The sequence below is a fragment of the Pelodiscus sinensis genome, chromosome 3 (assembly GCF_049634645.1).
Source record: "Pelodiscus sinensis isolate JC-2024 chromosome 3, ASM4963464v1, whole genome shotgun sequence".
NCBI classification, from domain to species: Eukaryota; Metazoa; Chordata; order Testudines; family Trionychidae; genus Pelodiscus; species Pelodiscus sinensis.
Genome location: NC_134713.1, coordinates 76,617,328 through 76,640,366, shown reverse-complemented (window position 1 = coordinate 76,640,366; position 23,039 = coordinate 76,617,328). Strand labels below are relative to the sequence as shown.

At 43.6% G+C, this 23,039-nt stretch overlaps 1 protein-coding gene across 4 annotated transcripts in view; it reads left to right on the top strand.

The window, feature by feature from the left end:
- Positions 1 to 23,039, top strand: part of SCML4 (Scm polycomb group protein like 4) — a 128,634-nt gene that overhangs the window by 86,769 nt on the left and 18,826 nt on the right. For all 4 annotated transcript variants that reach the window (XR_012902620.1, XM_014573691.3, XM_075923965.1 and 1 more), the window contains exons 6-7: positions 9,912 to 10,178; positions 20,343 to 20,488. Coding sequence is in view for 3 of the 4 variants with exons in the window: in XM_014573691.3 (XP_014429177.1) it covers positions 9,912 to 10,178; positions 20,343 to 20,488 (413 nt within the window). In the remaining variant the exon portion in view is untranslated. The remainder of the gene's footprint in view (positions 1 to 9,911; positions 10,179 to 20,342; positions 20,489 to 23,039) is intronic.

The window sequence follows — 23,039 nt, the reverse complement described above, 5'->3', positions numbered from 1 at the left end:
TTTCGGCGTCTGGGTTAAAATGAAGGTTGTCAGCTCACAACTAATGCATGCCTGGTTAGAAGATATCATTTACTCTGTCTCTTTTTTTTCCAACAGGGTAGATTAAAATGAAATGATGGTATATAAAAGGGGACCATAATGCACCTCTGTTTGATCTTTGTGTATGCCCTATTCTCTTTTTTTCTCATGTAAAGTGTGAGAGCCAGTGCCTGTATCCCTTGTTAATGCAACACGTTTTCACAATGATACCCTCTGTTGTACAGAAAGCCCCTGGTTAGAGAGTGAATGTAGATGTCACTATTTCCACACCCATTCCATCTCTCCAGGGCCTGAGCACAATGTGGGAGTTCCCTGGGGAATTAGTGTTGAAAAGTGGTTTCCAACACCAACATAGTGGAACTTATCTCTCTAGTCAAACCATATGACTGTAATGTGAGAAAGCAATAGGCACTGGGGATCATGGGAAAGCTGTATAGATTAGGTTCTGTTTTGGTTAGGCAGCACCTCTAATGATTTCAGTCAAGAAAGAGAGAGAATGCATTCATAGCAAGAAACAGAATATTTAGCTAGCTAGAGACTCTCTCAACACTAAACACAGGAATGAGAATTTTTCTGTGTCAGATCTTGAGTCTCTTTAGTTTCCTTCTGAAAGTTAGCAAGGAAACCCAGAGTCTGCAAACAGGATGGCAGACCAGTGTTTGTTAGTTTTGTTGCTTCTTCTTTGGACTTTATTCATGAATACTAAGTACCAAATTCAGCCTTGGTGCAAGCAGGGGAAAGCACTTCACTGTGTTACACTCAGGCAGAATTATGTATAAAGTGCTTTTATAGTCTTTCGAAATATCAAATACACGGCTTCCACCAGGATAATATATGGCAATGGACCTCCCACCCAGAGGGAACTCTCACAGTGCATAATAACCACAACCCTTGCTCTGACATGGAGCCTGTAACAACTAGCCTAGCCTCAGTGGATGATGCTGGTTGAGGAAGGAGTGTGGCCAGGAATCTGATTCAACAAATCTTGATAATTGCCTCCAGCCCTTAAGTAGAAACCCAACTGCAAGTGAAAGCTGCTGTTCTTCCAGCCAATCAAGCCTGGGTGGGTGTTGATTCAAACATCCCTTTCCATTCCACAGGGCAAGTCCCTTTCTCACATAGGGACTGTATCAAGCCCAGTGAGTGTACAACACAAAGGAATGTAAGCTGTGTAGGGAGCTTTTGAAAGAGACCTTGAAACCCTGGTTGGTTCCTCTTAATATGTCTGGGTAATGAGAAAACCCCAGCAGATTAACCAAAGTCTTGGCTAGAACAGGAGAGGACAGGAAAGAGGAAGATATGATATCATGCAGCTTAAAATAGTGAGTTCACATCTGGTCAGCCTATTATAAGAAAAAATATTGTAGCACTTTAAAAGATACAGGAAAGGGCCCTACGGTTGAGCCCAGGACTAAATGATATGAGCAATGGGAGCCAGGCTAAAAAAAAGGAAGAAATCTATATTAGCTGGAAAAAATGTTAATGGGGAATTTAATGGGAGCAAATAAAATGACAAACCAGTACAGATCATGGAACAAGAGGTTATGAAGAGACAGTAAAGAAAAGCAGTATCAGAACAGAAGTCACTGATAAGTTTTACACATGGAATAAAAACAAACACACACCAGTCCTGGGAAGCTACCAGTGTGTTGAAGTCTCTTGTTTAGGCAACTAGTATCTATGTCTCCGATTAACCTCTAAGGGGAGTGGGTTTAAGTACCTTCTGTTCTATGTGCACATCCGATACGGCATGAAATATACCAGATTGAAGGCCCTGGAGCTCTTTGACAGGCAGGAATTTAATGTGTAGCCTATAATACTGACAGGGGGATGGAGGAAGAGTTTGCTTTTGAGATTCTCTCTTGGGAATTTTTGGCAAACGTTACTATATGGGGCGAAGCAATTTGTAGCTGAATAACTGGTGTTGTGGCGACAGAGAGGCAGCTAGTGATGGACTAGTCTAGACACAACTCGTTATATCTAGTGCAAGGTAGCTGTCAGACTTGCTTGCTGTGGTCTCTTTACTGAAGGGTGCATCTTTTGCATAATGTCTGCAGCGTATAATCCAGAGATGTAACAGTTCCTCTGAGTGGAGGGCTTTCTGTGCCGTGCTGTGAAGTGGAGAGTCAGTATTACTAATTATAGTTTTAAAAAAATGGTACACAATAATACATTTAAATAGCACATTACAAATATAGGCCCTGATCCTGCAATGTGATCCATGCAGATGGACCCCTGACATGGCACAGAGCCCTGCAAATGTCAGTGGGGATCTGACTGCCTGACATAAAAGTTGTCTGCCTGCATGGGCCAGGATAGTTGATTAAGACACTGTTGTGATGCATGGTACATAAATGTTCACACAGGGAAGTAGATAGATGCCTTCCTCTTCATAGGAATGTATAATCTAAGGCCACAATCCTGCAAACACTTAGGCTCAAGATGAACTTTCCTTATGTGAGTCATCCCAGTGCGGAAATATTCCTAGGAGCAAGGTTAAGCATGTGCATGTGCAAGATGTGATCCTTAAATAGACAAGCTAAAGCAAGACACGAGAGTTCAGAAAAGGGAGAGCATAGAGAGATTTAAGGGTGAAAAGAATAAAATAGGAATGCTTTTGGGAGGAAATGTGGTTTAAAGGGGATTTGCAGGAGGAAAGAAAGGGCTCTTGGCAGGAAAGAAGAGGGGGATTGTTCCAGGCATGGGAAGGCAGCATGAAAAACAGTACAAAGTAGAGAAGAAGGAAAGAGATGAAGAAAGCAGTAAGGAGAGGTGATTAAGGAGAGTTTAGGGAAGAGGAGAAAATACACCCAGGGATATATGACAGGGTTATGGAGGACTTTGAGTTTTAGGAGAAACTGATGTGGTAAGAGAAAAAAGCAATGGAAGGATTTATATAGGTGATGTAGGTGGAGCAGTAAGAGAAGGAGTTTTGAACCAGCAGGCTGGAGAGGATAACCTTTGAGTGCTGAGGAGGTAGTGGGAGCAAGGTGTATACAAAGGGCCCGACAGAAGTAAGTGAAGTTTTTGATGAAACCTAAAAAGAAGTATGAAACTGATCTGCCTGGAGAAAGAAGGGCTGTCCAGATTCTATCCTCCATGCTCTATGTTCGCTTTCACTGTTAAATGTATAATTTCATGAGGGGATTACATTTCTAAATGTATGCTCTAAAATATATTATTTGAATTTCGGTAGTACCTAGATGCTCCAACTGAAATTAGAGCCCCCTTGTCTAAATGCTGTACATATAGGCTACATCTACCCAGCGGAGCTATTTTGGGATACCAGAAGTATCCCACATCTTTAAAGCAGCCTGTAATTTTGAAATAGATTTCAAAATAATGAGCGTGCTATTCTGGCATCTCTGTAATCCTTGTTCCATGAGGGTTAAGGGATGTTTTGGAATAGCGCTTTATATTTAAATTTGGCCCTGTGTAGACAAATTTAAATAAAGACCTGGACGGTCGGGTTAAGGTACGCAACTCCAGCTGTGTAAAATACATAGCTGGAATTGGCTTACCTTAAGCTAAGTTTGGTGCTGTCTTCACAGAGGGAGGCCAACAGGAATAAACACTCCCATTGGCTTCCCTTACTCCTCACAACTGCAAGGAGTACTGATGCCGACCAGAGCCGCCCTCAGCATTCAATTTAGCAGGTGGATCCAGCCTGCGGAGGCCCTGCTGCTCTCCTGCCCCCAAGCCAATTATGGCTTTGGGGACAGGGGAGCGCATGAAGCCTCCTCCCGCCCTGCCAGGAGCACATGGCACTTTGAAGCGCTATGCGCTGCTTGCGGGGTGGGACGGAGAGCGGAGGACGCTTTGCATGCTCCCCCACCCCCAGGCCAATCAGGGCCTAGGGGCAGGGGAGCTGTATGAAGCTTCCTTCGCCCTGCTTCAGCCCTCCGGGTAGCCCAGAGCACTTCAGAGTGCCACATGCTCCTCACAGGGCGGGAAGAGGCTTCCTGTGCTCCCCTGCCCCCAGGCCCTGATTGGCCTTGGGGGGGGGGGGAGCATGCCAAGCCTCTTCCAGGGCACGGGTGCCTAGAGGGAAGGGGGGGGCAAAGGGGCTCTCCCATCCCCAGACCAATCATGGTCTGCCCTTCCTGTTTAGTCCTGCCCGTCCTGTTTAGGCCCCGACCACAGGGTGACCCGGGGCTACTTCAAAAATATTTGAAGTGACCCCTGGGCAAAAATTATTGCCCACCCCTGCCTTAACTGGACCCATTAAATCGAATGCCAGAAAATCGATCTCTAGCATGGCAAGTGGAGACATAGTCAAAGAGGGTATGTCTATGCAGCAGCATTATTCCAAAATAACATAGTGCATGTCTATACTACAAGCCTTTCTTTTGAAATAATGTCAATCTGGAGGAATTTTTACTCCGACTCATTTCACAAGGAGTAAGGGAAATTTAAGGAAGAGTGTTCTTTCTTCGACTTCCTGCTGTATAGACAGCGCCAAAAGCCAAATTAAGCTATTTCAACTTAAGCTATGCAGTTGACGCAGCTGAAGCTGTGTAGCTTAGTTCGACTTTAGCCCTGCTGTGTAGACGTCCCCAGAGAGAAATAGCTCACCAAATAAATAGGGAAGAGATAAAGGAAGTGCAATTAGTATTATTCTATTATACAGAGAGAGAACTCCCTCTTGCTGGCCAGGAAAAATAAAGAAGCACCTGTTTGCTAGCTTCAGTAACTCAGGGTTTGTCTACACTGATGGTGTTGCAGTGGCACTTAGAGAAGATGCTACCTATGCTGAAGGTAAAGCTTCTCCTGCGTTGTGGAGCTCCTCTTCCCCAAGATCTGGTAGCTCTTCCCCGCCCACTAGCTCCCCTTGCCCTCCCTCAGACTGGGAGTGTGCACCAGAAATTGCACTCTGACATTTCTGGACCCAAGACCCAGGTGAGCTGAGCAAGGGAAAGTGAGGGCGGGGGGGCTCACACCCCTGTTCAGGCAAATGAGACCAGAGTACCACCAATGCATATGTTTGTAACCTTGGAAAAGAGCATTCCTCCATGCCCTGGCCCTGATGGGCAGGCAGAGAGGAGCGTGGCAGCTGTGACTTCAGACAAAGCTCAGTGCTGCAGGAGCTATGAACGAGGCAAGCAGACCACCGCAGCTCTTCAGAGAGGTGGAAGAGTCAGCTTCTACAAAGGTCTGCTCTGTGGCTCCAGCAAAGACCGCTGTGTAATCAGGAGACACAAGACAAACCTCTGCTCAGAATGCCTTCAACTATTTATGTGTTTACCAAAGCGTGTCTCCTGTAGCCAGCACATATTTACTATGAAACAAAATAGAGTTTGACAAGACAATGCAATGTTGGATGATAATATTCTGACAGAGCAGCCCCCAGGGGGCTTATCCACTGTAGTGAATACATTGCATCTCATCTATAATAGAAGTAAGTTGTCCTAACAATTACCTTCAGCGTCTTAGAGACGTGTAATTCTTCCCTCATAATTCTAGGATGCACTTAGACAATTAAAACATACAACAAACCAACCACTTAGGTACACAGATGGCGCTAATAGTTTGGCCTGATAGTTAAATAACTATGTGCCCATCTGTGGCATCACCTTTTATCAAATCTGATTCCTACCCCTATACTTTTCAAGTTTTAGTTTCTGTCTGGAAGCAGCCTATGCAAGGGCCTGGGATTTAGTTTGTTCAGCAAGACTCTTTTAATATGCAGTTCATTCTTTTGTATCTTCTTCAGGTAGTAATCATATTAAAATACCATTTTTTCCTGGAATAAAGATGTAATGATTCACAAGAGGCATAATTATTTCACGTGGTACTAGTGGGTTATTGCAGAAAGCTGTGGTGGGATATTGAAGGAAGAGCTATCCCCTTTATGTATAAAAGACGTTTGTTGCTGGTGTTCTACTCAGTAATTAAATTCCTTTGAAGGAAAAGGCTTGATTGGATTTTCTTTGGTTTAATAGGAAGATTCTGAGATAGTTAGTTCAACTGTTATAGCATTTTGGTATCCCTTGCAGAGTGGAGAAATTTTACTCCATCATGCTCTAGTTTTACACCAGTGCAATTCTATTGAATTCAAAGGAGTTATGCGTGATTTGTATCAGTGTGATATGAAAATCAAGCCCAGAAATTCATAGCAAGAAGCACCAGCAGGACACGTGAACCTAATCTATAATGATGTACCATATGTACATATAACCAACCAACTTGATATCTACCTCCTTTTGGTGATCAGCCTGTACACTGACAAGACAGGTAAAAAACAGCATATGAGCAAATAATTAAACACTGTGTCGTAATGCATGTACAAGGAGGAATTAAGATTGCTGCTGCCAACATAAGTCTGGTTTCTTCTGAACATTCATGTATTTGACTTGACAGCTTAAGTGACATTCTTCTAATGCAGGTTTTAGATGTGATTTCCTTTTAAAAAAAGGAAAATAAAAAAAATTCTTACAACAGTAACAAGCCCCTCATCGTGCCTCAACTGCAGGGTTTGAATCCTGCAGCTTTAGTGTTGTAGTACACACAGACTTTACTGCTTGACCTGTAGAACTAAATATGTTACCTGGCAGCAGGAGCGAAGGCTGATATCCCAGAGAGGAATAGCTACCATCACTGTGTGCTGGGGGAGGCCCAGTCACAGTTTCTCTCTTTCCCCTGCTCCACTCTCCCTGTTCAGGAGCTGGGGGGATTCTGATCCAGTAGAGTACCTATCTAGTAGAAAACCAGAACGGGCTGCCGAGGTACATGTAAGCTGCTGCAGGGAAGGAACAAAGCCTAGTTGTCCTTCCTCTCCATTGCTAGCAGCTCACAGATCTTGCTGGTGGTGCTATTGCTGCTGCTTTGGGGATGATATGGCCTGTTCCAGTTCTGTTATTATTTTGCCATGCTTGCAAAATGTTCCTGAGGGAATGCAAGCGGAAAAAAGAGAACTGGAAATTTTTAATAGTTTTTATCTCAGTGTAATTTCATGGGGAAAAGTAAAGGCCCTGGACCAGTCCCAGGGCTTTCTCTCAGCCATACTTAAAGGCTTGCTTCAAACCATGAAAGTAATAGAGGTTCCTGAATAAAAGCCTTAAGAATTGTATAGACTAGAAAGTGTTAAGCAACCTAAGTATCAGGGAGTACTACCAGTACCCCTATATACACACAATACCAACCATGCTATGCATTTATGCCACTGTCCTTCCCAAATCAAACTCCTACTACTCCATCCACTCCTGCCTCTCCCTGTTGCATCTTGTCTCTTCCGCACTTCTGGCTTCCTGTTCTAGACCCATGCTCCACTCCTTGGGCTTCTCATCCCACTTCCCTTGCTCGGCCAGTCCTAATCTTCCACTTCAGTCTCCTTGTCCAAGTCTCAGTCTCTTCCCACCACCCATCTCTTCTCCTTGCCAGTTCCAATGCCCCTTCCTGGCTCCTCCATACTGAAATATGATGTACTTTTTTCTTTAGGGCCCTAAAATGGAAATTGTCAGGCAAACTTAATAATAAATGGTATCTGCAGTCCTGCCTATTGTATATGCAAAGTGTCATGCACACCAATAGGACTATATAAATAATAATATAATAATATAAACTGATGGCTACGTAGTAAGGGAGAAAAACATTCAGGGTAGTTATTTCAGAAAAGAACAGATTTACAAAACAGGGAAGGGGCACAATCGGGCAAAAACTTCTAAGTGGCTGTATTGCTTGCTTTCATGTTTGCACCTGAAATGTATTTAGAAAGTGGAAAGCTCAATTATCTCTCTCTGCTGGTAATCAAACTTAGGAGTGCTCATGAATTATCTAGTCTTTCTTTCCCTTGGGGAATATCAGACCTGATGTATGTCTGGAGCCGATTATATTTCCTGATTAATTTTAGTAATTGCAGCCAGAACATTTTGGTTTATTATCTTTACTCTCTCTCATTGGCTGACAGGAGTTTTTACCCAATAAATTCCATGCCCCATTGTCCTTCTCTTCCTTCTGACCTTCATGCTCTAAATGCAAGGGAATGAAGGATATATAATCCCGAAAACTCTGTTATTCATATAGCACCATTAGGCAAATGAGTACTATGCCTCTCAGCCCATCAGGAACATGCTCCCGCCCTTTCAAATTTAACAGTAAGTGCCCCCGATTCTGAAGAACTATTACTCCAATGCAAAGCTAACACAACTGAATCATACTGTCACACTCAAATCTGCTGTAAATCCAATGATTTTGGTGGTGTTCACGTTATTATATAGTCCCCGAGGTACAATAGTATTTCTTCGGGTATGAATTTGTCTCATTTCCCATTGTCACTTCTTTTAACAGATGCATTCAGCTGTCTGTACAGGCAGTCCCCAAGTTACGCGGATCCGACTTATGTCGGATCCGCAGTTACGAACGGGGATTTCTCGCCCCGGAGAACTAGAGCAGCGGGATGCCTGGTCCCGCCGCCCGCCTTCTCCGGGGCAAGAAAAGCTGCTCCCCGTCTCCCTGGTCTGCTGGCTCCGCCAGCAGACCAGGGAGACGGGAGCAAAGCGGCGGAGCACCGGGGGCCGGACCCGCGGCCGCTTCCAGATCAGCTGGAAGCGGCGCGGGTCCTGCCGGGTGCTCCGCCGCTTTGTTCAGCGTCTCTGGAAGCATCTCTGGAAGCGTCTTTGTTCAGCTGATCTGGAAGCGGCGCGGGTCCAGCCGGGTGCTCCGCCGCTTTGTTCAGCGTCTCCCTGGTCTGCAGATCAGCTGGAAGCGGCGCGGATCTGGCCGGGTGCTCCGCCGCTCTGTTCAGCGTCTCCCTGGTCTGCAGACCAGGGAGACGCTGAGCAGAGCGGCGGAGGACCCGGGCCGGACCCGCAGCACTTTCAGCTGATCTGGAAGCCGCGGGTCCGCCCAGGTCCTCCGTGGCTTTGCTCAGCGTCTCCCTGGTCTGCAGACCAGGGAGACGCTGAGCAAAGCCACGGAGGACCCGGGCCGGACCGCGGTGCTGATCTGGAAGCGCCACGGTTCGGCCCGGGTCCTCCGCAGCTTTGCTCCACGTCTCCCTGGTCTGCTGGGGGGGGGGCAGCTAGTGCCCCCCCAGCAGACCAGGGAGATGTGGAGCAAAGCCGGGGGCCTGTGGTAGAGCAGGTGGGGCACTGCCAGTTGGTCCCGCAGCACCGCTCCTTGGCGCTACTGGACCAACCCGGCAGCACCCCAGCTGCTCTGCCCCAGGCGTCCTGATTCAGCTGCTGATCAGTTTCAGCAGTGGCTGAATCAGGATGCCTGGGGCAGAGCAGCTGGGGTGCTGCTGGGTTGGTCCAGTAGCTCCGAGGAGCGGCCGCGCTACTGGACCAAGCCAGCAGCACCCGAGCTGCTCTGCCCCAGGCGTCCCAAAGTCAGCCGCTGCTGAAACTGACCAGCGGCTTACTACAGGAAGCCCGAGGCAGAGTTGCTCTGCCCTGGGCTTCCTGGAATCAGCTGCTGATCAGTTTCAGCAGCAGCTGACTTGGGGACGCCTGGTGTTCTTACCTTGAATCTGTATGTAAGTGGAACTGGTGTCCAGATTCAGCGGCTGTTGAAACTGATCAGTTTCAGCAGCGGCTGATGCCAGTTCCGACTTACATACAGATTCAACTTAAGAACAAACCTACAGTCCCTATCTTGTACATAACCCGGGGACTGCCTGTATAGCAGTCGCTGAGGAAATTATTTTTGAAGTTCCCAGCAGCATAAAAGTTACTTTATTCATGCTATGGTTCAGCACAAGCATCCTGTTGAGGGCTCTGGCCAGTCGATTGCAGTTAGCTGTGTGTGATATTGTAAATAGAGTTAAACTAAGTGCACAACATAACTTTTTAAAAAAGATGTTCAGTGTGTGAATAGAAATTACCTACATTTCATTGATCTGTATTTCTCCTTACTGGCTTCCCACCAAGCAGAAACTGTCATCCCTGAAGATTACCTGGTTGACCCTGTGAACATGAAGCGCTACAATGTTGATCCTTCTGATTCTGCCTTTAATTGTATGGGCTCCCTGTATACTATGAGACAGAGCTCTGGAGATGGACGTCTTGCTGGAGGCTCCTCTTCCTCTTGCAGTCATCGTTCTGGTCAGATGTCCTCCGGGGGACCATCATCTACTGGTTTGAGGCATCAGACATCCAGCCCAACTAGAAATGGAACCTATCTTGAAGGAAACAGAAGTGGTAACATAATATAATTGATTCTGCCTTGATATTAAGAATGTGTGCCATTTTATTCTCCTGAGGCTCAATCCCACAGACTTTACCCACCCCATAATGCACAGTGATGCCAGCTGTGTTTCATGCAAGAGCTGTGGAATGATAAAGCCAGTGGTCAGATCAGAATCACAGTGATTAGAGGAGCTATGACAAACTATGGAGAAGGAGAAATAAATGATGAAAAATGTGTCCATTTGAAAACACGCATGTTTTGGGGTACTCTAGCTAGTCAATTCAAATCTGTTTTGTGTAATGCATATCAGGAGAGCTGGAACAATTTGTATAGTGAGGGTGCTCAGAGTTGTTGAATCAAGCTGTACGCCTTGTAGAAACCACTTCAAGCCAAGGAGTGCTATAGCAGCACACCCGGCACCTCTAGTTCCAGCACCTATGATGCATGTGACCGAACGGGAGTACAGTAGACTTCCGATAATCTGGAACCTATGAGACCTAGGTGGTGCCAGATTATCAGATATGCCGTACTATCAGGAGGTACTATAAACTGGTTATATATATATATATATACTGTATACATTATATACTGTTTATAAAGTGTTCTTAACCCTTTTTATTGTACATACTGTATACAGTATACTGTAATGTTTTAGGTTTTTTTAAGCCTTTTTTACCCTTTTTGCTCAGTTCAGCTGCTGCCACTGTTACCTTGTGACTCATTTTTTGCCGAAGCTCACTCACTAGGCTCTTGCCATTTTGATGCCGGACTATCAGGAGTGCCGGACTATTGGATGCCTGACTATTGGAGTTTTACTGTAATTGGTTTTATGGCTATAAATAATAATATGACTATTATTTATCCCCCAAATTTGATAGCGTTCAAGCATATTTAGGTACCTATCATTTATGTGGTTCCAGAAGTGTACATGGTGCTGTGCAATGCAGATCCCAACACTGGCAAAATAAAGGCATGAATAACTATCTCAGCAAAAGGGGTTATTTCCTAGCTCTACTTTATAGCCTGCTGCCACTCTTCACCTTCGAATGATATTGAATTTTGTCACAGAAAGTGTGTTGAGAAAAATGTATTGTTTATAAACCCAGGTTGCTTACTGCTCATTGCTCCATTATCTTCTAAAGCTCCCATTAAAATTAATAAGAGTTTTTCTGCTAAATCAATAGATGTTGGCTGGACCCTATATATTTAATGATTTTTCCACATCTCATTTTTTGCGCCAGTATTTTACATGGGCTTACGATTATGTAGCCTGATCCTTGACCCCATTAACACTGCTTTGTACTGCTCTGGTTATACAAAACAGCCTTTAAAAATCTTCAGATGGCAACTGGACGATTCTCTCAGTGAAGAATTCTCTGATGGCTTAGGGACCATGTCAGTGTATAGATGGGTTAAACAGGCAGCCAGTCAGGGGTAAAATAGAGGAGGCCTGTAGGACCAGGTAGAGACCTCTCCAGAAGACAGATGGTCACAGAATCAGGGAAGAATGGGGAAAGGGACACAAAAATAGCTTACTGCTATCTTTCAATGCATCCCTTGAGATTTGTACTGATTGCAGTGTAGGATCAGTCATGGTGCAGTAATTACTAGAATTGTTCTTCTTTCCTTTTTTTGGAAATCAGAATTAATTTACTTCTTTCCCTTTCAGTACCTTCCCAGTTATCCATGATTTTTCAGAAATAACTGTCTGTTTCAGTGTTAACTAATTCTCTTCCTCCATATTTGTGTTCACTTTTTCCAAGTATTCTATTAGTTTCTCTTTACATAAGTGTCATTTTAACAGTGTCTTCCTTCCTTTCTAATTATTCGAGCTCCATTTATATATTTTTCACCTTAAAGAGTTAACAAAGGAATTCAGTGTCTCAGCAATTTTAAGTCATTAATTTCTTTCCCTTCCTCCCTTATTAATGGGACCAATTGTCATTCTAGTATTTTTCACCTTGATGTATTTGCAGGATCATTTCTTATTTCTTTTCACCCCCTTGTCTAGCATTAACTTATAAGGACAGCAAAAAAAGCATAATATGTTCCTTGCAAGCCTTAACTGGCTGTGAGCATTGATGTGTGGTTGCCTCCTAATTACAGATGTCAATAAAATATTATTAACATCAGATCTGTGAATCTTTATGAATCCACACTAAGCGCTAACATATTTCTTGTGTGCTACATTGCATTGAGCTGTAGGCCATTGCTCTTAACTGTAGTGTCTTTTAGGGTTTAACAGCCGCTCGTGCTGTGGCCCCCTCTCCAAGCCAACCCCCAATTTAAAGGGCCAGGGGCTATGGATGCCTCTTCTGCTGAAGTAGCAGTGGCTACTGGGAGCTGCTGGGAGCTCCAGGCTCTTCTGAATTGCTGGGGCCCAAGACAGATGCCCCTTTTGCCCCCCTCCGTCAATGAGCCTGTTTGCCCAGAGTTCCCACAATGCTCATACAGCATGTGCTAAAGCTCATGCCACTGCATCTTCATTGTTATTTTAGCTGTGCTAAGTAAACAAACGCTAGTAGAGGTGTGTCTAACAATCAGAGAATCATAGAGCTTGAAGGGACCTCAAGAGACCATCTAGCCCAGTCCCCTGCACTTCTGGCAGCACCAATTGCTCCTTCCAGTTCAGTTCTGTTGTAGTGTAGACACAGACCCAAACACTATCTTATCGTTCTACTCAGTTAGAGCCCACTTGAGTGCCCATTTAAGAGATCCCCTCCATTGACTTTAATGGGTGGTGGAATGGCTCTTGCGGTAGAATCTTTGCCTTTCTGGGAGTCTAGCTTCAAATGCTTAAAAGTTCTCTTGTGCTCAACCTAGGTTTATGCATCTATGCAGCATATTTCCAGCATCCCATCAGTTTCCATTGGGTTCTCTTTAGTCACATGGGGTATGTCTCCACTATGGGACAAAATCGAATTAAGATACACAACTTCAGCTACGTTAATTGCATAGCTGAAGTCTAAGTAGCTTAACTCGGCTTTTGGCACTGTTTACACTGCAGGAAGCAGGGTTACTGGCATCAACAGGAGTGCCCCTCTCAATTTGAATTAGCTGTCTTAACTCAACCACTAATTTGAACCCTGGAAGATCGACAGTGGCCGCTTCCATCTTTCTCTGCGGTGTAGACGTATCCATGCTGTACAGGGTCTGGACAACACCATTAGCTGCCCAGGAAGCAGTTTATTACAATTTTCACAAGACCCATTGCCTTTGGAACCTGTCTAGCTAAGAAGAACAGCCAGATCTTCCGTAGCAAGTTAGGAACTAAATAAAGCAAGGGGAGAAGGAGAGAGAAAAACATTTAAAAAGTAGATCAGGGCCAGACACTAGAGACATTTGGTTGTTTTGGAGGAGAGTTGGCAGAACTTCTGGCTACCACAGGGAGATAATGAGTCTCTGCCAAAATCATGTGATACTTTTTCACGTGACATGTGCCAGCAAGACCAACAAAGCTTGGCCAGCCGTAGGCTGCATAGGTATTTTAGCCAAAAGGCAAAGGATGAAGGTTCCATGTAGCTGATATTTGCCATTTGTACATGAAACTAAAAATTGGCAAATTAATCTGCAGCATAATATAGATTTGCTATGTAGTGTCTATACACACAAGAAGACAAAGACTTTGCCCCCAAACAGCTTACAGTCTCTACAACAATATGAATATTAGTTTCCATGCATGTCTCAGGAATTCTAACATGCTGGACTATAGAAATTAGCTGACTATTGTGCATATGAACCAATGCCAGCTATTTAATCAGAACTGCTCAGCTGTGTGTCAGAGACTCTGTACTGCTAGCTGAGATTTTCCTTCAGTTGGGGATAGAAGTTGATGCTTTTTGGGGTGGAAATCTGAATTCTGCTACCCAGAATCACTGAGAAGTTTTGAGAGGAGCATAGAGACACCCACAAAGTCATAGGTGGTCACGGTTTTATTACAAAAGATTTAGGGAAATAGTAGCATTCCAATTCACAGTTTTGTTTTTCCTCTAGATACTTATGGTCACATAATTTCTGAGGTACTTCTCCACAATAACACTGAAGTTCTTACCATAGTGTTGGAAAAGTATTGTGCACATTTCCTTAAACGTTGTGTGTTTGTTCACACTGATCAGATCTTTCTACTAACTTGCTGCATTAACCTTCCCTGATACTACTAGACTTCGTTAATAACATATTTTTCTGAGCTGGTTTCAATATAGCAGGAGTGTCATGTATTTATTGCCTTTGCAACACACTCAGCTGCCATATGACTAGGCTGCTGCTTTGTATTTTCTTCTCTCTAGAACTAGTTTACATGCTGCTCAGTCATAAGCAAACACAGATGAGCAATTGCTGCATGCTGGAATCTGTACTTATCCCTCTCAATTGGCATACTTACAATGCAGCAACAAGAAGGGCTCATTAAACCGAGGAGGCATTAAAAGGGGAACAAATTTAGAAAGACTTTTTTTAAAGCCTCAAGGCAATCTTCCTCCTTATTCACTTATCTTTTTGTAAAAGATCATGCACCATTACTGTAGAGGACACATATATTTTTAAAAAACTACATCTTTCAGACTATATATACTGATGTATAGTAGAACCCATTTTTCAAGTGCAATGCATAGGTTTCAGCCTCAAAGTTCCCATGATGGAATCTGGTAAATGGGAGGCTGGTGGCTACTACAATTACACTAAAAAAATCTCCAGAGTGTGTCTTTAAGAGGTGTTTCCACATTGCCACCTGCCATGGGTTTCTGCCTTATCTTAGGTCATTGTGCTTCAGCATCTGCCAAGGATGCTTGTGGTATTATTCTGCTGTAACCCTGGGAAATCCTCCTTCTTTCTAGAGCTTTAAGTCCGTAGGCAAATCTGCCAGTTTCCCTCTTCACCAGGCTTTCTAATTTCAGTAGTTTTTTCTGTCTCTGACATGCTTCCAGATTTTCTAAATCAATATGGCCAAAGGCTGACTACATGCCACTCACATGCTCTCCAAGGGCATGTCTTCACTACCCATCGGATTGATGGGCAGAAATTGATCCACCATGGGTCAATTTATCACATATAGACATGATAAATCGACTGCCAAGCACTCTGCAGTCAACTTCAGAACTCCACCAGAATGAGAAGAGTAAAGAGAGTCGAAGGGAGAGCACCGCGTAAGTAGATCTAAGTACATCGACTTCAGCTATGTTATTCACATAGCCAAATTTGTGTAACTTAGATTGACAGCCCCCGGTAGTGTAGACTAGGCGTAATGGTGCTCAGACTGTTCCCGTGATCATGATACCAGCTATGGAACAGCTATTGCTCCATTGCAGATTAAGGTGTGAGCAGCTAAATCCAGGGCCTAGTACATAGTTTCATCAAGGTGGGGACCAGGAGCTTATATTACCAGTTACAAGGGTCTAAAAGCACCAGTACTGGGGATATACAGTGGTAGCTAGGAACCACTGAGGTGTATAATTTGAACAGCAATGTCAAGCATGAGCACGCTTTTCATGGATCTTTGCTGACTGTGCCTTCCTAAACTGGACTGTTCCTTTTAGATGGTTTCTCTGTCCTGTGTGTTTGATGGTTCCGTGCTCCTGCTAGTCTGTCTTTTCCCTTTTTTAAAGTATGTTATCCAGCCCTTGATTTTACTCCAGTCTAGAATGAAGTTTTAAAAGTGTTTCCATGATATATTGTTGTGAATTCTGAGCCTGCTAGTTTTGTTTACTTTCAGCAGATCTATTTTCCCTTATTATCTGCTCCAGGGCAATGAGAGAGAAGCTTTTAAGATTTCACTCTCACCCCTTTTCTCTGAGGCAAAGAAATCATTTAGGCCTGCAGGAATATTAAGGTTCATCCATCACTCACTTTGCACTCTTATCTGTCAATACTCCTAATTTCTCTTGGACCTGTTTGTTTGCCTTGTATGTATTTAATGAGCACAATATTTATCTTTTCTTCTTTTGCTATTTTTATCTCAGATTCTGCATTATGTTCCTTTACTATGATTTGCCACCAATTTAGTTACTGGGCTTTACACTACTTCAGCATCCTCTTCAAGGTGACTGCAGGCTTGGGAGGAAGCCCTGAAGACTAGAGTCCAAGATAAAGACAAATGGGGCAGAGAACCTTTAAGCTTGGTCATCCCAAGATGGTGCACACCAGCCTGTCCAAAACTCACTGTACTTACAAGGAGTCTTTCCATTGACATCAGTAGGTGTTAGATGCTGTCCATGAGTCTCAGAATTCTTGCTGAAAGCCTCCTTGGCACATACCATTCTGCTTTTCTTCTGCAGCAACTCTTCCCTGTTTCTGATGTATTTTGCATCAGAATCTGTTATTTAAATAGGATCTATTCCTCTTCTTCCACATCATCCAGGTTTAGAAAGAATGGAGAAGCCCTTTCTTCTCCCTCCTCTTCATTGCCTAGCTATCACACATCCCATTCCATTAATCTGATAATTTTTTTGCCACCTGTCAAAACCAGGAAATTAGATTTGACCTAGATTATGATCTCTAAAAATAATTATTCATACTGAGCGTTCGCATCTCTTTGTAATCTGAGTATTCATTAACATCTTGATTAATTCTGATGACAGCATGGCATAAAATACCCTGGAGATATGAGACTTCTTCATTTATCTAAACCCTGTGTTAATTGCAAGTACCTTCAGACACAAAACAGTACAATGCTTATCCTACAACCATCCAACAATTTTGTTTATAATGTAGGATTCATCCAGCAAAATGAGGCTACCATACAGTTTGTATTTTCTGTAATAAAGTCCTGCTGAAATAAAGTTTTTGTAAATGAAGAAGTTTATGGGGTTTTTGATCAATAGACTATGTGGCCAGAGTAAAAAGCCTGAAAAATGTTCTAAGACACATGGCAAACAGATCTTCCTCTACTTGCTTACTAAGACCAGAGTTCAGGATACTGTGTGCAAATTAATGGTATCTCATATTCGACAAGGACCTGTGACTTTAATGCTCACTTATATGAGGCGGCTGAACTGCTGTTATAAATCCTGTAAAATAAATAGAGCTAAATTGGTTCTAAAACAGGACAGATTGTGTCAGCAAATAATCTGTTGGAGGGGACCTGTGATGTAACTAACTCATGTCAGAGAAACATGGAACCCTGGATTTGAGTTGTTGCCAAGAAGTGCAGGGGGAAATGGATTTCAAATATTAATATTTGAAAAAAAGAAAAACAGTTAATTGTTTTAAAATCAATGCTCTGTTACTGAATTGGAATTTGAAAGAGCGATTTTAAACTGGTGGGGCTTTTCAGATCCGCTTGAAGAGTTCTACCAATATGATCTCCTTAAAAGGGTCATTTATATTTTATCTTTAAAACCTTAGGTTCAACGTATTGATTGTTTCATTGTCAGGGGTGAATTAAATTCTCTTGTCATTTCAACTTTCTTTTTTCTCCACCTTCCCCCTTCCTTTTATTAGAGAAATGGCTAATACTGTTAAAGGCTTCCTGCTGTTCCCAGTGGGCCTTCTGTTCTCCTCTATACTTTCATGGCATCAGCCATGAGTCACTGGGCCACGCTCTGATCTCGTGTACACTGGTGTAAATGTACTGGGGTTCCTTTATATTGACACCAACCAATGTAATAGGAAGCAGAACATTTCCTGAGGTTTTCCTTTTCACACTCATTCAGCACAGGGGAGGCTAGATCACCCTGCAGGAGCAGTATCAAGGTTATTGTCTTCTACAGATTATAGTGTCAGCGTAGAAACTTCCCTCTCAAATTCATTGAAATACATCTGACTCACTGTGCCTCCACCTCAGCATCCTTTTTCTCTAGCCAGATTTGGCTGGAAGCTGATCACCTTCCATTTGAATGGCCAATGGGCGGTTTCTAGGCATCTCCACACACGGCTTGATTAGACTGAAAGCAAGGCTCTCTTTTGATCAAGCAAGGTAGAAAATGATGATGATGCTTTCAGCTAAGATAATGAGAACCTATTTCAGTCTAGCTGAAATTCAGCCTCCAAGACACATCCTGTGTCTTTTGCTTGTCCCTGACAGCGTATCCTATGTTACTGATCATCCGATGGTTGGCAGAGAGTGTACCGTTCGTTTGGCATGCTTTGTCTTCACTGCTTTGTGCCAAAGATTCCAGATGTGCATTGCATTTATTCTGTTAGTGGAACCTTGAGTTGCATGATTCCATATGAGCATGAACACTAGCAGTCTAATTAGAGGACCTGCAGCTACTCTTTGTCCTGTGTATCCAAAAAGGTGACCTAGTAAATCTACTATATATTTGAGAGAGTTTCTCTTTCTGTCTGTTTGTTCGTGTGTTTGCATGTATGTTCAAGAATGCCTCCTAAATGGTAAGACCTAGAAGCACCAAATTTGGTATGCAGCTTCCTCTTATCGTAACTGAAAGCAAGGAAAGGGGTTGGTTGTGCCAGAAAAATAGGATGCACCTGGAATGGGATTGCTTCTCTTAAAACCAAACAGAAAAGCGACAGAATCATCATGTAGATGAAAGGGGGGCTATTCCCCCCCATCTGGGACTGTCTCAGCCCCGAGTCTCCCACCCTTTAGGTGCCCTGTAGGTAGAGCAAGGAGGGGGGACTGAAACTCCCTCCTCCCCCAGATTTGTGCAGGTACATTTGTGACTGTTTCCCTTCATCAGGGTACCAGGGCAATGTGCAGAGTTTTCTGCATTTCTCACTCTGGCTGGGGAGCGCAGCGGGCAAATGAGCAAAAATGTGCTAGTGAGAATATAATGATCATGATATTTACATCAAATCCCAGTATGAAGCCCCATCAATCAGATTTTCACATTCATAGGATTGCTGCGTATTGGAGAAATATACCTTCATAGCTTCAAAAATATACCTAATTATATCAGCTACTTAGAGTGGCAAAAAAATACCACTATGAACATCATGGACATTATGCAGGGATCTAGCTTGTAGGGGCAGATCCTCCAATGGTGCAAATCAGCAAAGCTCCATTGAAGTCCTTGGGACACCAACTTACACGAGCCGCTGATCCAACCCATTCCATTTGCTCACGTATTATAGTGCTCTCACGGGTCCATGGGATTTTTACAGAGCTGATACATTTTTTCCAAGCTCAGTGTTACTTTGGATATCTTAGATCTTCTCTAATCAGCTGCTTTGAGACTCTCTGATTCCCCTCATGACTATTCGGAGCTTCTCTACTCAATCGTTTTTCAACTCGTTAGGTATTTCTGATCTTCCCCTGCCTGCTCTGTTCTTTTTCTGTTGTGCCTGATCTCTGACTGTTCATACTCGACTCATTAAAAATTGTGTTCTAACAAAGCGAGAAGAGCCAGTTTTGGCAACTAACATTTTACGTCTGCAGGCTTCCTCCAGTGAATGTGAAGTTTGCTTTGGGTAGCTATAAACAAATGTAAACAGGTTTTCTGTGAGCTAATGTAATCACATAGCTTTTGAAATAGTGCAGCAGCATGAGTGAGGGTGGGGAGTGAGGGGGGCAGGCTGCATACATGTGGTGACTGAGATTTATAATTCTGCAGAGACAAGGAATAAAAACATAAATGCACTTTCATTCCAATGTGCCTTTATTGCCTTGATTTAAAGCTGGAACTGGCTGAAGTGACCTTAAATCATCCTGGGCTTATACCATTAAGAAGTCACATGTGCAGCGTTCATCTTTGCACATTTTAGAAGCTCTCCAAATAAGCAATCACTGGGGACCTTCATCTTCACGAGAGCCTGAGATTAGGAGGATAGCAAATAGAAATGCTCCTTTTGGCTGCAGGATAAGTTAAAATATCAGAATGCTAAGAGCAAACAATTTGCTAAATCCCCATTTCAGCCTCCAGCCTTTGCACTGAGCAGCTAATTCCTTTGTTTAGCGCTGTGGTGTTTTATCTCCAGGTGGGAGGGTGGTGCTTTCTTGAGCCAATATCCCTGCTGTCTGCAGATCAGGCAGACCTGGCTGTTCTGTGCGGAGTGTGGCAGCTGGCACATTTTTCCATCCCCAGCAGGAGACTGAGCATTTCATGGTTTTTAACACAGTTCACCAGCTGGGATTGAGTCTCCCCAAACACACCACACACCATACCAGCCCAACATCCAACATTGTAGCAGTCCCATAAAGCAGTCATGCTCCAGAGTTCTCTGAAAACAAGTTAACGGGTATTAAGTTGTAATATGCTATGATGGGCTTTTTCTATCAATAGCCTCAAGTCCTTCTCTGGAGAGACAAGATACAGCTCAGCCATCAAGCAAGAATCCTTCGACCTGGACTGTTGATGATGTGATTTGGTTTGTGAAGGATGCCGATCCTCAAGCATTGGGCCCACATGTGGAGCTTTTCAGAAAACATGTACGTAAGAGGTGGTCCATGACATAACCAGTCTATTTGAGCTAAGGCTACCAGACATTGACTTTACTAAGTGAAAGCTTATCCTATGAGGCAAGTATCATCCTCAGTGCCCATTGGCCGCAGAGGGAGATGCTTGTGCTCGGGTTTACAAGACACAGCTGGTGTTAGCACATAAGTGCTGGAATTTAGCTCTATATTAAAAAGAACTTCCAGGTCCAACCAGGTGATTCGTGCTCCACCTTTCCAAGAGAGAGAGAAGAGTTTGGCTACTAGACCCATCCACTAGCTCTCTGTGCCAGCAGCGGCTGAGAGTAATGTGTGGAGGAATTGCTCTCCAAGCCCATGGAGGGACGCAATGGCTTGTGTCATTTCATAGCTAATTCTCTGGGCTGGGAGCTTCTGGCCGTATCTTTACTAGCTCCAAAACTATCTTTAAATGAAATTCTGGCCAGTAAGGTGCTAACTTAGATTCTTCAACCATTACAGACATGGCTCTCCTGGTAACCATTTTGCAAAAGGATGAACTAAATGAGCAATTGCAACAACACAATCTCATTTAGCCATCTGCAGATTAAAAGAAAGTTGCCATGACAGGAGGTTTTGAGAAGGGTGGATGATGTAAAGCGTGTGTGAATGTGAGAGGAGATCCCAGAAGCAGGTGCAGACTTCCCTGCTATTCCTCACCCCTGTTCCCAAAAGAAGAATGTTGAGGAATTAAAGTTACAAGTCTGCCTAGTACAAAAGCATCAGGGAAGGGTTTTGGTTTGGTTTGGATGTTGCAAATGGAGCGAATTCTGACATTATATTGTCTTACACAGCATGGGGCCTGGTGCACTGGCCTCTCAAGGGGACCTGTGCTGTAGGGTTCTGCATGGTGCCATAGTCCTACAGTACTGGTGACTAAAGAGACTTGACTGAATGGGCTCTAAAATTTTCCACACCCTCCATTGTGAAGCACCCAGCGCCGATTGTATGTACTTAGTCGGTTTAATTGTAAAAGATGCAATAAGTCTAAGAACTTGGGTGAGGCTATAGCACAACTCAATTCAATTAGGCCTTTGAAATATATATATCCCTGCCATTTCTCAACCTTCAGATCTATGCTGGATTAGCATAGAGACCCCAGAGGTGAGAAACAAGTGATTAGTCCATTAACCTTAGGCATATCTTCCTGTGTGTTAAATCTTTCTGTGAAGCATAATTTACTTTGAAGCACTTAATGTCATTGACAGGCCCAACAAGCACCTGAAATCATTGCTTTAGAAATCAACTAATCTTAGCCATGACACTGGAGTTGTAGCAGGGAGGTACAATTAGCAGAAGGAGGAAAAGGAAATGAGGACAGAGCTATCTCTTTCCCCGTTATATTTAAAGTGGCCATCAGGGTTTGGGGATTGACTTAAACTTACTATGCCAAATTTGCCTGAACAGCTATGGGAGAGATAAATCCCTAAGCCAGTCTATGCCCCTATCTCCATCACAGGGAGAGCAGTGCCCTCCCTCCCTGGTGTTTTTCCCATATAGGAAGGCAGCTCTCGCTTGTGGCCAAAATTCTGCAGTAACTCTGTCAAAAGTGGCTATGGAGGATGTGCACTGAATCTATGAATCCCCCAGTGTCCAGAGATGTTTTCTGCACTGGACCTCTCCTGGGGCAAGTTTCTGCACCTGGAGCCCCTGCAGTAGGCTCCAGGCTGAGAGAAATCTAGCCCAGAATTAAGGGGGTCACTGAAGGGGGCAGAATTGGTCTGAGACGTTGCTCACCTCTCTCGCAGTAGCATTTCTGGTGCCAAGTGTGAGCTATTTTGCAATGACCTCTTAGCAAAATGAAAGGAGCCAAAGTGATACCCAGCAGAGAGAGAAAGAGAGGGAGTTGGGGGGAGGGGAGTGTTAATACATGAGGGAGGAATACAAGGAAAAATTAAGAAGTAGCAAATCAAACCAAGAAGGAGCAAAGCAATGCAACAGTCTGATAGTTTAATTATGGTCAGTTATTGGCAAATGCATATGTAAAGGAGACTAAAACCTATATGTTTAAGGTAATTAAACCTTCAGAGGGGTAGCCGAGTTAATCTGTAACAGGAAAAACTTAAAAAACAATAAATAGTCTGGTAGCACTTTAAAGACTAACAAAACATGTACAGTCTCTCCCCAGGTTACAGGACCAAACACTTGGCCGTAACTCGAAGTGTTCGTAACTTGGACCCCATTGAATTACATGGCTACCGCACTGTTTGTAAGCGCGGATCACGTTCGTAACTTGGGGACCGCTTTTACGACCGAATCGGTCGTAAATGCGAATGGTTGTAACTCGAATGGTCATCTGAAGAAGTGGGCTGTGCCCACGAAAGCTCATGATACCATCTACATGTTTTGTTAGTCTTTAAAAGTGCTACCAGACCATTTGTTGTAATTAAACCTGTTCATTCAGAATTATAATCTGCCTCTTCCAGTGATGGATTCTGTAACAGTAAGCACATAGCTTTTTCTACACCATTTTCATATTGAACATTTTGGCTTTGTTCCTGGCAGCTTACCACTCGGCAATATTGCT